General features: G+C 33.9%; 1 protein-coding gene across 1 annotated transcript; it reads left to right on the top strand.

Annotated features, from left to right (window-relative positions):
• The first annotated feature begins 16,835 nt into the window (after positions 1-16,835).
• LOC122306582 (transcription factor MYB1-like) lies at positions 16,836-18,248 on the top strand. Its single transcript, XM_043119006.1, has 3 exons — positions 16,836-17,085; positions 17,214-17,343; positions 17,459-18,248. Exons 1-3 carry the CDS (start codon positions 16,851-16,853, stop codon positions 18,123-18,125), a joined length of 1,032 nt encoding a protein of 343 aa, XP_042974940.1. The 5' UTR covers positions 16,836-16,850; the 3' UTR covers positions 18,126-18,248.
• The last annotated feature ends 621 nt before the right edge of the window (positions 18,249-18,869 follow it).

The following is an 18,869-nucleotide window of genomic DNA, read 5'->3' as shown; positions in this document are numbered from 1 at the left end:
TTGGACCATCAATGTTTGATGATCCAATGGAAGCTTTAACCAGGTTGAGACAAACTACTTCTATTAGTTTGTATACTTCACAATTTGAATCTTTATCAAATAGGCTGAAAGGTTTATCCGAGAGGCATAAGATGAGTTGTTTCATCAGTGGCTTGAGAGATGAGATTAGAATACCTGTTAAAATGTTCAATCCTCTGAATCTTGGGGCTGCCTTTGGCTTAGCAAAATTGCAAGAAGAATATGTCTTAGCTTCAAGAAGGTCTTGGAGGCAGTATGGTCAGTACTCAGAAAAGCATTCTGGTGATAACACAGGTTCTCCTGAGTTGCTGAATAAGGCTTCAAAGGGTATGTTTCCTTTAAGAAAGGTTAATGCCTCTCTAATGGATGAAAAAAGGAAGAAGGGATTGTGCTTTCACTGTGATGAGAAGTGGAATCCAGGTCATGTGTGCAAGAATCCTAAGGTGTATTTCTTACATGGAGAAGATGCTGAAGAACAGGAGGTTATTGACAGTGTGACAGAAGTTGAACCACAACTGATGCAAGAATCCACAGAGTTAGTGAGGAAGGAATCCGAGGTACTTGAGGTTTCTATTCATGCTATCTCTGGATGTGTAAATAGTAATGCAATGAGGTTGCTAGGCAAGATTGGTTCTTTTTCTTGTGAAATCTTGGTGGATTCAGGAAGTACTCACAACTTCTTGGATCCTTTGGTGATAAAGGCAACTAAAATGAAGGTGATTGATGATGGGGGGCTTCAAGTTAAAGTGGCTAATGGGACTACCATAGTTAGTCAAGGTACATGTAAGGAGATGATAAGCATTCAAGGAACTAAGTTTTTGGTCCCTTTCCATGTTCTAACGCTTGGGGGTTGTGACATTGTTTTGGGAGTCCAATGGCTCAAAACATTGGGTCCTATTCAGTGGGATTTTACAAGAATGTCAATGCAATTTCAGATTGGTGCTAAGCAGTTGCTCTTGCAAGGGTTGTTATCTGACAAGGTGCATGTAGAAGCTGGAGTTCATATGATGAAATCTTCTCTCATTGGCCAACAAGGGTGGTTCCTGCAACTTGTAGCACTACAGAATGATAAAGAGAATGTGCAGCATTTACCTGAAGTTGAAGAAGTTTTGCAACAGTTTCAATCTGTTTTTGCAGAACCAGTGGGGTTGCCACCACCTCGAGTTTTTGATCATCAAATTGTCTTGAAGGAGGGAGTTGCTCCAATTTCTGTAAGACCCTATAGATACCCCCACTATCAAAAAACAGAAATTGAAAAGATTGTTCAAGACTTGTTGAGTAATGGTGTGATTAGACCAAGTCAAAGTCCATTTTCTTCACCTGTCCTTCTTGTAAAGAAAGCTGATGGCACATGGAGGATGTGCATGGACTATAGAGCTCTAAATCAGGAAACTGTCAAGGACAAATTTCCAATTCCTGTGATTGATGAGCTTCTTGATGAGTTGTATGGAGCAAGGTATTTCTCTAAACTTGATTTGAGGTCAGGTTATCATCAAATCAGAGTAAAGGAAGAAGACATTCCTAAAACAGCATTTAGAACTCATGAGGGCCATTATGAGTTCTTAGTAATGCCTTTTGGGCTTACTAATGCACCTGCCACTTTTCAAGGTTTAATGAATCATGTTTTTAAACCTTTTCTTCGAAATTTTGTATTGGTTTTTTTCGATGATATCTTGGTTTACAGTTAAGATTTGGAACAACACTTAGTGCATCTAAAGACAGTCTTATCTGTTTTACAGCAACATTTTTTGTTTGCTAAAAAGTCTAAGTGTAGATTTGGTGTTATGGAAGTTGATTATTTAGGCCATATTATATCTGGAGAAGGGGTGAAAGCTGATCCTTCTAAGATTTCAGCAATGATAGAGTGGCCTCTTCCTAAAACAGTTAAGGCTTTAAGAGGCTTTCTTGGCTTAACTGGCTATTATAGGAAGTTTATCAAGAACTATGGATCAATTGCTGCCCCATTGACCATCTTATTAAAAAAGAATTCTTTTTCTTGGTCTGAAGAAGCTGAAAAAGCTTTTTTACAACTCAAGAATGCCATGGCTCAGCCTCCTGTTTTGAGGTTACCAGACTTTTGCCATGAATTTACAATTGAATGTGATGCTTCCGGAGTTGGGTTGGGGGCTGTGTTGATGCAGAAAAATCAGCCTATAGCTTTTTTCAGTAAGGCTCTTAAGGGTAAAGCATTACTCTTATCAACTTATGAGAAAGAATTTCTGGCACTTGTAAGTGCAGTGGGGAAGTGGAGACCATACTTGTTGGGTCAGCCATTTAAAATCAAAACTGACCAACAAGCCTTAAAGCATTTGTTGGAACAGAAAGTGGCTACAGAAGCACAGCATAAATGAATGTCCAAGCTTATGGGTTATGACTTTAAAGTAGAGTACAAAAGGGGGAGGGACAACAAAGTAGCTGATGCACTTTCAAGGAAGATGAAAGAGGATTCAGCTACATTGGCCATGATCTCATTTCCAAATCCTTTATGGATAGATGAACTTAAAGAGAGCTATAAGGAGTCTTCTGAGTTCATTCATTTACTTGATGAACTACAAAAGGGTGGACAGGTTCATAAGGATTTCTCTATGCAACAAGGCTTGATTTTAAGGAAGAGGAAACTGGCTATAGTTCCTGGATCCTTGTTTTAGAAGAAAGTATTGCAGCATGTGCATTACAGTCCAGAAGCAGGTCACCGTGGGTATCATAAAACATTGCAAAAGGCCAAGCTTGACTTTTATTGGCCTGGTATGAGAAAGGATATCAGAAGAGTAGTGAAAGAATGTCAAGTCTGTCAGGTTAATAAATCTGAGAATGTGCTGCCAGCAGGTTTTCTTCAGCCTTTACCTATTCCTCAGAGTCCTTGGGTAGATATTTCTATGGACTTTGTTGAAGGGCTTCCTAGTTCAAATGGTATGACAGTCATCCTAACTGTGGTGGATAGATTGACTAAGTTTGGTCATTTCTTTCCTATGTCTCACCCATATACAGTAGCTACAGTGGCTGAAGTATTTTTTTCGGGAGTCTTCAAACTTCATGGTCTGCCTAGGACCATTGTTTCAGATCGTGATGTGGTCTTTACAAGCAGGTTTTGGCAAGAGCTTTTTAAAATGCAAGGTACCATCTTGAATATGAGCTCAGCTTACCATCCTCAATCTGATGGTTAAGCTGAGGCATTAAACAAAGCTGTAGAAGCTTATCTAAGAGCATATACTGGTTCTAAACCAAGAAGCTGGAGTACTTGGTTGCCTATGGCTGAATGGCATTATAACACAACTGTGCATTCTTCCACAAGAATCTCTCCATTTCAGGCCTTATATGGGCTGCCACCACCAAGGTTACTCTCTTATGTGGCAGGCACTACTGCTAATGCTGCAGTTGATCAACACTTGAAGTCTAGAGTGTTGCCCAGATGACTAACACAAGAGGGGGGGTGAATTGAGTTGTATTAAAAAAAAATAACAATTATAAATCAAATATATAATATAAAATATAAACAAAATATGAAATAACAATAAATATAAAGAGTAAGGGTAAGAGAGAAGCAAACTCAGTATGTTAACGAGGTTCGGCCCCACTGCCTACGTCCTCGCCTCAAGCTACCCCTTGAGGATTCCCAAATTCACTATTCAACCTCCTTCAGGTGGAGATAGAAACCTATTACACCTTTGAACAACACCGCTACAAAGGATCCGTGTAGAACACCCTCTACACTTGCAATCACCTTACACGTGGTGATTCAACTATTCCCCGTGTAGAATACTTTCTACGCACACAAGGGTTATACACACCCTTTTTCTGATACAAAAGCTGATAGTGGGTAGGTTATCAGAAAACACTCCTCAACGAGTGAAATAAGAACAATACAGCGCAAACTATATCTCTCAAAATGAACAAGGATTAAGGCTCAATGTTTAGAGAAGAGAGAATGAAAGCTTTGAATGAATGTTGTATGCTCTTAGTGTTGTAAATGTGAAGCTCTCAAATGATCTATTTATAGGCATATGAGACTTCATATTCAAATTTAAAAAGATTCACATGTCAAAGACAACATCATTCACTTTTTCAAAAAATTCAAATAAAAGGTTCTTCTTTTTCAATTGTCAAAGACAACATCATTCACTTTTTCAAAGAATTCAAATAAAAGGTTCTTCTTTCTCAATTGTCAAAGACAACATCATTCACTTTTTCAAAAAAATCAAACCTAATCTTTTACTTTTGGCATATGACAAAATGAGCACACTTTCATTTTCAAAAAATTCAAACCTAATCTTTTACTTTTTGTATAAGTCTAAAAAAGCATCAATCACTTTTGAAAATATTCAAATAAAACATGCACATGTGAAAGATGACAATCAATCATCTTTAATATTTTCAAAATTCAACCCTTTAATAAAGGCATGCACATGCAAAAGATGACAATCAATCATCTTTCAAAATTTTCAAATTTAATTTTCAAAAATATTCATGCACATGTGGAAAATGTATTTTAATGCTTTATGATAAAATATTAATTTTGAGCATTAATCCTAATTTCGAATTTTGAAGAGATTTACAACATTACTCTATAATTTTAATGTGAACTTGTTCCCTTCTTGCTCATACTTGTTTCCTTGATGTGCTTGACTCCATTGTGTAGACAACTTGAGCTTGAGACTTCTTTATTCTTTGAATTCATTTGTTATCATCAAAATCCATGTGTAGATTTATAATCACATGAAACTTGAAACCTTGAGTTCAACAATCTCCCCCTTTTTGATGATGACAAATATTTGATAGAACTTGAAACCTATATTAATACTTAAGCTCCCCCTGAAAATATGCGTTAGTTTTTCAAGCAAAAGTATAAATATAATTCCAAGCATATATAACAAGTTTAGCAATTTAAACAATGTTAATGTTCTAGTCTAACACTTCTCCCCCTTTTGGCATCATTAAAAAGGATCCGCAACAAGTAAATGGACTGAAGAAAACGATGCGTTTAATAGTCACTGTAGATAGTTGAAAAATGGAGCCGTCCGTGACCCGACAAGTGCTGCAAAGCCTCGAGGCCTAACTCTATGAATTTAATACGGCTGAAGATTTAAACAATCGCCTGATGTTGTTGACAAACGGGATTGAAGGCTCCGAGTTTCTATAAAAAAAAGATCATTTTCATCTATCGGATGCCAAAAAAATAATCACTTCTTGACCTGAGTTCTGTTTTTCCACAACGATAGAATGGCTGAGCAATTCTCTTCCACTAATGTTCCAGACTTGAATCAGGAACCCTTGACGCATCAATCATCAATCTTCTCTCCTGAGGCCGTCAATACCATGATAGGAGCAGTGAACCGTTTTTCTAGTAAGACTGATTCTGAGATTATTGCAGAATCAAGAATGCTCAGTAATCAATATGCTGCCTCTGTTACGATCATGTCTCGAAGGTTAATGGCGAGGGTGAGTGAGATTGATCATCTTAACATGCAAATATCTGAGTTACGACAGAAGCTTGCTAATAAGGATAGTGAGAATAAAAGGCTAAAGCAAGAAAACCAAGAGTTGAAAAAATTTGCAGATTGGTATGCTCATGATCTGCAACCACGAATAGAGGAGCTGGAACGAGAAAGGGTTCAGATACAAGGTCAACATCGGCAGATAACAGCAGAGGTTCATCGTTTACTAGAAAAATAGGGACAATCTACTGTTAATCTCGCTGGCTTAGTAAGAAAAACTTTTGACAATGTGTGTCCAGCATATCTTGTATTTCTTTTGACTAAATAAGATTTGAAGAGAAAATAGTTTGTCTTATTCTTTATGCTATCTCTATAAAATCAGTCCTGAAGTTCATCCAATCCGCATCAAGTTTTCATCTCATCTCTATAACTCATCTGCATTCCTTCAGCATTCTCGTTTTAAGCCTTCTATTCTTTTCTCAATGGCTCATTCTTCTAACATTTCTCTAGATCCATCCATGAGGCATTCTGCATCTCAACCTCCTGTTCTTTCTGCAGCTACCATTGGTGCCATGTTGCAGCAAGAAAATAATAATCTGACTAATAAGTCAGATTCTGATGCTATTTATGACTTGGTGAGTCTTGGGACTCGCTACTCTTCCTCTATTGTGGCTTTTTCTCAGCGGCTACAAGCCAAAAATCACGAAGTTGAAAAGCTCAAAGAACAAATTGTTGTACTTCAACAAATTGTTCAAGAGTCTCACACAAGGGAAGGAATCATTCAGCAGAAGAATAAACAGTTGAAATCTTTATTAGATTCTTCATTCCGCTTGCCGGTTCCCATGAATAAGAATGACATGATATTGTATGAAGAGAATGAGCGTCTCAAACATGAGGCTAAGAATCTCAAATTTATGTAAAAGTATTAAAAAAAAATCTATCTCTATTTTTATTGATTCTGGTCTATCTTTTAAGAGATATTCATAGCATGCATCATACCTATTTCTCTTCTGATCATACATAATCTATCTTCTGGTAAAGGTTTTGTGAAAATATCTGCTAACTGATCATGTGTGTTTGTGAACTCTAACATTATATCACCTTTTTGCACATGATCTCGAAGAAAATGATACCTTATTTCAATATGCTTAGTTCTAGAATGTTGTATTGGGTTCTTTGAAAGATTTATAGCACTTGTATTATCACATTTGATTGGAATGTGATTATACATGAGTTTAAAATCTTGAAGTTGTTGCTTCATGTAGAGAACTTGAGCACAACAACTACTCGCAGCAACATATTCTGCCTCAGCAGTAGATAGTGCAACAGAATTTTGTTTTTTACTAAACCAGGAAACTAATGCATGACCTAAGAAATGGCATGCTCCACTAGTACTTTTTCGATCTATTTTACAGCCAGCATAATCTGCATCTGTGTAGCTGATTAGATCGAAAGATGTGTGCTTAGGGTACCATAACCCTAGGTTAATTGTACCACTAAGATATCTAAGAATGCGCTTAACTGCAATTAAATGTGATTCTTTTGGAGATGATTGAAAACGTGCACATAAGCACACACTAAACATAATATCTGGTCTACTGGCTGTTAAATATAATAAGCTACCAATCATACCTCGATATATTTTCGAGTCAACTGGCTTACCGGATTCATCTTTATCAAGTTTAGTTGATGGGCTCATTGGTGTTCCAATTTCCTTAGCATTTTCCATCCCAAACTTCTTCAGTAATTCCTTAATATATTTTGATTGATTGATGAATGTCCCACTTTTTGCTTGCTTAATTTGCAATCCGAGAAAGAATGTAAGTTCACCCATCATGCTCATCTCAAATTCTTCCTGCATAGTCTTAGCAAAAACTTGACACATATTTTCATTAGTAGCACCGAATATTATATCATCAACATAAATCTGAATCAAAAGAATATCATCATTTTCTTATTTAATGAAAAGAGTTGTGTCGATTTTTCCTCTTGAAAAACCTTTTTCAATCAAGAAACCACTGAGTCTCTCGTACCAAGCTCTAGGAGCTTGTTTAAGTCCATATAGTGCTTTTGTGAGTTTGAAAACATGATTTGGGGAAATATGATTTTCAAAACCTGGAGGTTGCTCAACATATACCTCTTCATTTATAAAACCATTTAAGAAAGCACTTTTAACATCCATTTGAAAAAGTTTGAAATCTTTATAACAAGCATATGCAAGTAGCATTCGAATAGCTTCTAATCTTGCGACAGGTGCATATGTCTCATCATAATCGATTCCTTCTTCTTGACTAAAACCTTGGGCTACAAGTCGAGCCTTATTTCTAGTAATGACTCCAGACTCATCTTTCTTGTTTCTAAAAACCCATTTTGTTCCAATAATAGTATAATTTTTGGGTCTAGGAACAAGTGTCCAAACATCATTTCTTTCAAATTGATTCAACTCTTCTTGCATAGCTAGAATCCAAGATTCATCAAGAAGTGCGTCATCAATATTTTTGGGTTCAATTTGAGATAGAAAAGCAGTATGATTACAAATATTTCTAAGAGATGATCGAGTACTTACACCTTGTGAAGGTTCTCCCAAAATTTGTTCCACTGGATGATCTTTCACAAATTTCCACTGTTTGGTTGCATCTTGTATTAAATTTTGATGATCTTTCCTGATGGCTCCATGTTGAACTTCCTCTATTGCTTTCTCTTTGTTGAGATTGAGACTTTCTGTGTTATTTATACCTTCTGTTTCTTCATCAATAGATTTCTTGGAGAGTGGAGAATTAGATTCATCAAATACTACATGCATAGATTCTTGTACAGTTAAAGTCTTTTTGTTGAATACTCTATAAGCTTTACTATTAGTAGAATACCCGAGAAAAATACCTTCATCAGATTTTGCATCAAACTTGCCTAAATTATCTCTGTCATTCAAAATAAAACATTTGCATCCAAATACATGAAAGTAACCAATGTTGGGCTTTTTCTCATTCCAAAGCTCATAGGGGGTTTTATCTAATTTAGACCTTAACATAACTCTATTTATAACATAACATGCAGTACTTACCGCTTCGGCCCAAAAATAACTAGGCAAGTTGTTCTCATTGAGTATTGTTCTTGCCATCTCTTGAAGAGATCTATTTTTCCTCTCTACTACCCCATTTTGTTGAGGAGTTCGAGGAGCAGAAAAATTATGAATAAAACCGTTTTCATCACAAAATGTTTCAATATTTTTATTAACAAACTCTTTTCCCCTATCACTTCGGATACTTGAAATAGTATAGCCCTTTTCATTTTGAATTCTCTTGCATAACTTGGTAAATGCATTATGTGCCTCATCTTTATGAGCAAGAAAGATGACCCAAGTATATCTAGAGAAATCATCAACAATAATAAATGCATAATATTTTCCTCCTAGACTTGCAACTCTATTTGGTCCAAAAAGATCCATGTGTATCAGTTGCAATGGTCTAGTAGTGGAAATATGTTTCTTAGTTTTAAAAGAAGTTTTTGTTTGTTTACCAAATTGACATGCATCACAAATTTTGTCTTTAAGAAAATATGTTTTTGGTAAACCTCTCACAAGATCATTTTTTGAAAGTTTTGAAATAAGTTCCATGTTGGCATGACCTAATCTTCTATGCCATAACCAACTAGTTTCATTTTGAGCTGACAAGCAAATAGCATCTTGTGAGGTAATTTCTTCAAAATCAATTGTATAAACATTATTGTTTCTAAAAGCAATAAAACAAATATTACAATCATGATCATTCAAAATAATGCATTTATCCATTTTAAAAATAACTGTAAATCCTTTATCACATAATTGACTTATGCTCAAAAGATTATGTTTTAAACCTTCAACAAGTAGAACATCTTCAATTATGAGAGAAGATTCATTACCAATTTTACCTATTCCCACGATCTTCCCTTTCGAGTTGTCTCCAAATGTCACGTGTCCTTCTTCTTTAGATCTAAGATCAAAGAACTTAGTCTTGTCTCCCGTCATGTGTCTTGAACATCCACTATCTAAAAACTACTTATTTTTGCTTGTGGATGACTTCATGCATACCTATAAAAACAATTAAAATGATTTTTCTTGGTACCCAAATTCTTTGGGTCCTTTATTTATTAGTATTAGAAGAAACAAGATTTTTAGGTACCCATATGGCCCTAATAGTCATTGTATGATTTCTTCTAATAGGACAAGTATGATAATTATGACAATTTATATTACAAAAATTACAAATAGCATGTGACATATATGAAAAACTTGAATGATTATAATAATATCCTTTTTTTGACAAAATTATTTTTATGAAAAGAATTTTGAATATTAGTCTTTGAGGTAGAATGATTATCAAAGAAATTTTTATAAGGTTTGTATTTTTGTTTTGGCATATATCCCAAACCTGCCTTGTCAAAAACACATCTTTGACTACCAAGAAGTTTTTCAAAATTTCTTTTTCCATTCGTAAAGTTTTCAACAATATTTTCTAAATCGGTTTTCTTCTTATTCAATTCAAGATTTTCATCTTTCAAAATGATACTTTCTTTTCTTAAAATTTCAATTTCGTTTGTTAAAGAAGAATTTTTCTTTTTCAAAGCAGTATACTTGATACCCAATTTTTCAAATTCCTCATAAATCTCTTCTAAAACATTTTGCAATTCTTCATATGAAGGATTTTCAATATTATCAAGATTTGTTACCTCAATGTCATCTTTAGCCATAAGACAAAGATTTGCTGATTCTTCATTATTTGCTTCACTATCTGAGCTACTTGAATCATCATCCCATGTAGCTTTCATTGCTTTCTTGCCCTTGTTTCGATCTTTCTTTAGCAGAGGACAATCTGGCTTGATATGACCAGGTTTATTGCATTTATAACAGATTAAAGTGTCGTTTTTACCTGAATCTTTCTTGGAAAACTTTTTGAAAGATTTCCTCGGAGGAGTTTTATTTTTCTTCAAGAACCTCTGAATTCTTCTTGTTATCATCGCAACTTCTTCATCTTTATCGTCATTTTCTTCATCTTCATCACTTTCACTTTCATGAGGAACAGCTTTAAGTGCTAAGCTCTTCTTTGGCTTTCCTTCTTCTTCTCCTCTTTTCAATGTGTACTCATGGGTGATAAGTGACCCGATGAGTTCATTGACTTCAAGCTTCTTGAGGTCTCTAGCTTCAAGAATCGCTGTAACTTTTGATTCTCAACGTTTTGGTAAAGAGTTGAGAATTTTTCTTACTATCTCCACCTTGGAATAAACTTTGCCAAGAGCTGTCAAGCTGTTTATGATGTTAGTAAAACGAGTGTGCATACTAGAAATAGATTTATCATCATTCATCTTAAACATTTCATATTCATGAGTAAGAATATAAATTTTTGATTCTTTGACTTGCGAAGTTCCTTCATAAGTTACTTCCAAGTTATCCCAAATTTCCTTTGCCGTAGCGCAATTCATTATTCTATTAAACTCATTTCCATTAAGAGCATTATATAATAAATTCATAGCAGTTAAATTTAAAGTATAAAGTCTATCGTCTTCACGATCAAACTCTTCTTCTTCCTTTTTGACCTTTACTCCACCAACCACTTTTGTTGGAATATAAGGTCCATTTACAATACATTTCCATATTTCTCTACCTTGAGCTTGAAGAAATATTCTCATTCTAACTTTCCAGAATGAGTAATTATCTCCACAAAAGAGTGGAGGCCGACTACTAGATTGACCTTCACCAAATGAAGCTGCAATGTTAGCCATAAGATCTTAACTCAAAAGATAGTTAATCTTATAATAGAGCTCTTAGCTCTGATACCAATTGTTGCCCAGATGACTAACACAAGAGGGGGGGTGAATTGAGTTGTATTAAAAAAAAATAACAATTATAAATCAAATATATAATATAAAATATAAACAAAATATGAAATAACAATAAATATAAAGAGTAAGGGTAAGAGAGAAGCAAACTCAGTATGTTAACGAGGTTCGGCCCCACTGCCTACGTCCTCGCCTCAAGCTACCCCTTGAGGATTCCCAAATTCACTATTCAACCTCCTTCAGGTGGAGATAGAAACCTATTACACCTTTGAACAACACCGCTACAAAGGATCCGTGTAGAACACCCTCTACACTTGCAATCACCTTACACGTGGTGATTCAATTATTCCCCGTGTAGAATACTTTCTACGCACACAAGGGTTATACATACCCTTTTTCTGATACAAAAGCTGATAGTGGGTAGGTTATCAGAAAACACTCCTCAACGAGTGAAATAAGAACAATACAGCGCAAACTATATCTCTCAAAATGAACAAGGATTAAGGCTCAATGTTTAGAGAAGAGAGAATGAAAGCTTTGAATGAATGTTGTATGCTCTTAGTGTTGTAAATGTGAAGCTCTCAAATGATCTATTTATAGGCATATGAGACTTCATATTCAAATTTAAAAAGATTCACATGTCAAAGACAACATCATTCACTTTTTCAAAAAATTCAAATAAAAGGTTCTTCTTTTTCAATTGTCAAAGACAACATCATTCACTTTTTCAAAGAATTCAAATAAAAGGTTCTTCTTTCTCAATTGTCAAAGACAACATCATTCACTTTTTCAAAAAAATCAAACCTAATCTTTTACTTTTGGCATATGACAAAATGAGCACACTTTCATTTTCAAAAAATTCAAACCTAATCTTTTACTTTTTGTATAAGTCTAAAAAAGCATCAATCACTTTTGAAAATATTCAAATAAAACATGCACATGTGAAAGATGACAATCAATCATCTTTAATATTTTCAAAATTCAACCCTTTAATAAAGGCATGCACATGCAAAAGATGACAATCAATCATCTTTCAAAATTTTTAAATTTAATTTTCAAAAATATTCATGCACATGTGGAAAATGTATTTTAATGCTTTATGATAAAATATTAATTTTGAGCATTAATCCTAATTTCGAATTTTGAAGAGATTTACAACATTACTCTATAATTTTAATGTGAACTTGTTCCCTTCTTGCTCATGCTTGTTTCCTTGATGTGCTTGACTCCATTGTGTAGACAACTTGAGCTTGAGACTTCTTTATTCTTTGAATTCATTTGTTATCATCAAAATCCATGTGTAGATTTATAATCACATGAAACTTGAAACCTTGAGTTCAACATAGAGAACAGATTTTGTCTTTTTTAAAAGAGAATTTACAGAAGGCACAAGAGAGGATGAAGTTCTTTGCTGATAGAAAGAGGTCAGAGAGGAGTTTTGAGCAAGGAGATTGGGTTTTTCTTAGACTACAACCCTATAGACAGAAATCAGTAGCTATGAGGCATAACATGAAGCTTGCCCCTCGCTTCTATGGTCCCTTTCAGGTGATTCAAAAGATTGGTTCAGTGGCTTACAAGTTGAACTTGCCTCCTACATCGAAAATCCATCCAGTTTTTCATGTTTCTTGCCTCAAGAAAAAGTTAGGAGACCAGATTTCTCCCTTGTCCACTCTTCCCCCAGTTGATGATGAAGGGAGTGTTCAGCCTGAGCCTGAAATGATTTTAGAAAGGAGGATGAAGAAGTTGGGCAACCGTGCTGTTACTGAGGTATTGGTAAAGTGGCTAGGAGCTGCAGTTGAGGATAATTCTTGGGAATACTTATACAAACTGAGATCCATGTACCCTCATTTAGTGGGCACTGTCTTGTGATTGTTACGGGTGCCTTGGGGGCAAGGCCTTGAAGAAGGGGAGATTGTTACGGGTGCCTTGGGGGAAAGCTTTGAGGAAGAAGATGTTAATAACTGTTTTAACGGAAAGAATGGTGTTAATAAAACGATCTGTTTTGAGGCTTAATAAGGGAGGTGTCGTTTAGTGTTTAGTGGGCTGCGTTTGGTGTTAATGAAACGGGGAGTTTAACCACCCGTGTGTGTAGTTGGCGTTTTATTCCTTGTAACCTGCGTTTTGTGCAGAACCAAATACTGATTCAGTGCTTCACGACTGCAGTATATAAGCAGTAGTAAGCTAGTAGTTTGTATCTTGGATTTTTCAGTGAAGTAGATTTCTTGGAGGTTGAGAATCCCTCGAAGATTCTCTGCATGATTCATCATTGAATCTTGCTCATCAATTCTTGAGTTTCCTCTGTGTGTGTGAGTGATTCTTGATAGTTCCCTGCGTGTGTTTGTATAGTGCTGAAGGTTCTTGCAAGAACCTTACAGTAAGTGAGATGAAAATTTTGAGTTTAAGATGAAATATTAAAATATTATATTTTAATATTATTATTGTTTTGGGATTTGAAAAAGTTAAAAAAAAGTTAAATTATTTATTATATTTTGTATGGAGATTTGGGAAAGTTGTAATGATAAGATGATAATTTCGAATTTGAGATGAAAATTTTTGTTTACCAAACCGAACTAAAAGTTATAAAAATTTCCTCAATTATTTTGATATGCATGTGGTATTTTATCATATTTGAACAATTTATTTCCTAGTTCTAAATTTACATCTAGATGTCAATTATACCATTTTATTTGATATATATATATATATATTTTTTTTAGGAAAAAATTCACTCTGGTTCTTGTTTGAACTCGAGGGTCTCAAACAGGAGAGAGACACGAGGTCGGTTCTACCGTCTTTATTTTTACTTATATAAATATTTTGGACAATATTAATTGATTAATAAATATTGTAAGACTTACTGTATGTGTCTATCTCTTTTCATCTCAAATTTGAAAAAAAATAAAATAAAATTAAGAGACATTTATCCATTTACGTAATATCAAAAATTTTGGTTAAGAAAAATGCAATTTTGAATGTTACTATATGAAAATGACATGTTGGTGGAATGAGATTTTCTTGTTGGAACGATTTTGTTACAACTTTTGGCAATGATCCCTAATGGCCATTGCCTAAAAAAGGAAAAAAAAAATCTTTCTGTAACCATACAAGTGAGTAGTTGAAATATTGCATTTTACTTGTGTATTAAGGCTCAATTTGGATAACAAAATCCCTCAAATTTATCTCATTTAATCATTGCAACTTTCAAAATATTAAAATATAATATTATTATAATATTTTATTCAACTTTTAACTTTCATCTCTACTTATCTTATCTCATTTCATCTTCACTATCCAAACCTCTTTGGCTAGATATATAAGCTTTCATAGTAAATGGGGTCCATTTATTGTGGTTTGAAAAATTATTAAAAATGTTGAGGAAATCTATGTCTGTTGGATTTATTGTGTTGAGTGTTGAGAAAATTATTAGCAGAGCCTCCATCTTCTTGGATTTCAAAGATGTAAAATTGGACAATCTGAGGTGCAAATTGATAGGTTATATATGTAACTTAGACTTCTATTAAAAGCCAAAATGTGATTATTATGATTGTAGAAGAGAATTACTAAATAACTTGGAGCAATTATTATGATTGTAAAGGTGGTCCAATATTGAATAAACTAAGAGAAAATCTACTTAGAAGTTTTATTTGTAATTCTAGTGGAGACTGCGTGTGTAATTTTATTGATGAATGAGAGTAAAAAGAGAAAAAAACATAATTTTAAAAAAAATATTATTATAACTTAATTTTTTAATTTTTTTTAAACATAACTATATAAACTTACATAAACAGTTCTCATTTAAGACATGTACGTAGACTAACTCAAGTATTAATATGTCTATTGCAATTCTTAGTACAAGAGTCAAATTCCAAGCACTCTTATCGTATTACGGTCGCATTAATTATCATTTCAACCACTACCTAGTATTGCAATAATATTAAGCAATTTCATTCTTTTAACTAATAAAGGAAGAATTCACAAATTAATAAAACTCGCTGGTGTATTCCTTGAATTTTAGGATCACATTGTAATAAAATAATGATAGACTTATTATATTCCTACTACTTTTTTACTAATTTTTTTATATTTTTTTAATTTATTTTTTACTTAGTAGTTAAGAAAGTGATTATTAATAAAGTTGAATATTTTTTTAATTTATTTAATGATTAAGGATGTTAAAAAAATATTTAAAAATAATAATAAAAAATAAAAATCTCAAATAAATTAAAATAATAAATAAGTAATAATAGTGTAATAAGTCTATTATCATCCTGGCACCAAACGCATGCACGTAGTCATGTAAATCCAATTTTTTTTTTAAGAGAATATCTTGATATGGACAAACACTACATATACACGTACATATAAATATATATATATATATATATTTATATATGTATATATATTTATGTAGAATTTTACTATATATAAAAAAATCACATATTAATTTATATATCAATACTATTTTTTTATATTTAAAATTTAAATTAATATTATTTTTAATAAAATTTCAATCACATTAAATTAATATATATAGTAATACACTGTAATTTTATCCAGATTTTTCCATTTACGTATACTCCAAATTATTGAAGGAATAAAAAAGCTGCACGTTAACGTCTATGATTGAGACATGAACGCTCAAAGTGGATGATGCAAGTGAACCGAACATGAACAATATTCATTAACCCACGTGTGTCTCTGTCTATATCTATCTCTATCTCTATCTCTCTCTTTATATATATATATATATATATAGTGGCGTGACTCAACAAACATTCAATTTGGAGAGGTCTTTAGAAAGTTAGTTCGGATGTGAAGCTCCAAATTATTAGTGAAGGCTGGAAAGAGACAATTCATTCATTTGTACTAATTGATGGCGGCCATTGGGAGGGCGGCTATTGGCTACGAGTGTTCAAATATTTTTATTTTTTAAAAATATATTACTCTTTTCATTAAAAAATTAATTCACTTTTTTATTAATTTTTTTATCGATATAATTAATAAAAATAAAGTTATTATTTTACAAAACTCACATTGTTTAGTAATATGGTACATGTCTTCCTATATATATATATATATATAAAATACTACATAATTTTGTTTAATTTTATTTTTTTCAATTTTTTGGGGTTATCTTTAATTAACCGTGAATCACACGGCAGTATCAGTATGCATGGATGGGATGCATAACTGGCATGGCAAAAATGTCTAATCCTTGACTAAGACCAGCGCACAAGATTGACTCTTGAGATCAGCTCATGCCGGTAAATTGTGTATATCCCAACCCTCATTTCTTGACGCATTTTGTTTTTTTGCCTTTTCCTGACAAATTCTTCCAGAGAACTCTTGTTCATAAATCTGATCTATTAACCTTAAAATTCACATTATGCCAAGATGATCTATTTCAAATGAAAATTACATTTACCCTACATTTCTTCTTCTTTCTGGTATTTTATTTTTTTATTTTTTGTGTCTCTCCACCCACACACACATATTGGTTATAACTTATAGCTATGGTTGATGCCAGTGAGAAAGCTAGGACCACTCAGCAATAAGACATATGGGCCAATTAATGAAATTAGTAAGAGCATGGAAATTATTCTTTTGGACAAAAATAAAGCTATAAGTACGGCTGTAAAGCAGAGGAAACATTCAATATTCAGGCATACGTGCTTCTTTGCCATTGCCAAGATGGGGAGAAGCCCTTGTTGTGCTAAAGAGGGCTTGAACAGAGGTGCTTGGACTGCTCAAGAAGACCGAATTCTGACTGAATACATCAAAGTACATGGTGAAGGAAAATGGAGAAACATGCCCAGAAGAGCAGGTAATTAGATAGATAAGAGTTTAGAAAAGACTTTCTTTTCTTTTCTTTTGATCTTTCATTCTGCTTTATTCAGTAAGAGATAGGAACAACAATACACATGGCTTTCCAGATAACTAGTTCTTCTGCAGGTTTGAGAAGATGTGGGAAGAGCTGCAGGCTTCGCTGGTTGAATTACCTGAGACCAGACATCAAGAGAGGTAACATTTCACCAGATGAAGATGAACTCATCATTAGGCTTCACAAGCTCTTGGGAAACAGGTCTCTCTCTCTCTCTCTCTCTCTCTCTAGTATATACATGATGCAAGGGAAAGATAGTTTTGAGAATAGAGCATAGACGCTGAGGCAGCTGATAATCCAGTTTCGGTCTTTTTAGGTGGTCTCTAATAGCTGGGAGGCTTCCAGGGCGAACAGACAATGAAATAAAGAACTACTGGAACACAAATCTAGGCAGAAAAGTTAAAGACCAGTACCAAAGCACTGATCCAACTCGAAAGATTTCAACTGAAAAGACTAATGAGAACAATAACAAGCCCCCCAACATCAAACTTTGCCAGAAGAACGCCTCAGTGCCATCTCCAGCAAAGACGAGTTCAAATGTGGTCTGGACCAAGGCATTCAAGTGCTCGAAGGTTTGTATGTCCCCCCAGCCTGAGCCTGGCAACGATGAACACTCTGACACCAAAGTTGCAGGGCCAGCAATTGACAGTGACCGTCCCTTTGACAAGCCTGTGGAGGTTGATAATTGCAAGGCTTCTTCTGCATTTGGTTGCAGAGAAAATATTCAAACACCAGAGTTTGTGATGGATCCCAATATGGGGGAGCTTTACTTCTCTGAGCTTCTCAACTACTTTCCAGATTCATGTGGCCTCAAGTATAGCAACGACAATAACCATGAATTACCACAACATTTGGAACAGTCATTAATGTTTTCCGATGAAATGCTGCCGCACGATTGGACCATCATGAGCAACTATGTTCAACCGAGCATGGCACCCCACTTGAATTGCTGGGCTTCAATCCTTGATTCCATAGGGGATTGACAAGTTGAAGAATTCTGTTAAAAAAATAAAACCGTTCATGATATCATGTAAATCCTGACAATGCACGCTCGTCTTTTACTTTCTCTTCACCATGAAATATATTGCAGAAAAAGTTTGTACCTATTGTGTGGCTTTTGTGGATTTGGAACTTCGTAAGAAGAAGAGCCTTCTACTTTTCTGTCTCTCTTAAATTGTGATGTGCACTTATGCTGGTCGGTATTTCATTTAGAGTTTTACTAAGTACAAATAAATTTACATACCAATCTGCATTTTAATACTAATATTTTTATATTCAAAATTCAAATTGACAATGTTTTTAATAAAGTCTACTTTTTTACCAATCATATTGGATGTGTGCACGTATTGGTGCGTAGAATCGCTTACAACTAGATTTTTCCTTTTATTTAATTGTACCTACGAATGACATGATTTTGAGTTTTGCTACATACAAATAAAGTCGCGTACTAATCTGCGTACCAATACTGATTCTTTCATACTTAAAATTTATATTAGCACTGTTTTTAATAAAATTTACTTTTTGACTAATTACAATAAATTGATGCACATATTAATGCATAAGCGAGCTTGCAACTAGACTTTTCCTATGATTTTTCCCTGTCTTCTTTTTTTTCTCCATCAATTATTCCTTTTTGGCAAAAACAATGAAGCCTTGTTTGAAACATCTCATATTCTTCTCAATGAATCATTCAACACAAATACTTTTCAATTCCAAAATTTAAAAAT

This window comes from Carya illinoinensis, chromosome 4 (assembly GCF_018687715.1).
Source record: "Carya illinoinensis cultivar Pawnee chromosome 4, C.illinoinensisPawnee_v1, whole genome shotgun sequence".
Lineage (NCBI taxonomy): Eukaryota > Viridiplantae > Streptophyta > Magnoliopsida > Fagales > Juglandaceae > Carya > Carya illinoinensis.
The sequence above is the reverse complement of the archived record's forward strand: the minus strand, read 5'-3'. Positions and strand labels throughout refer to the sequence as shown.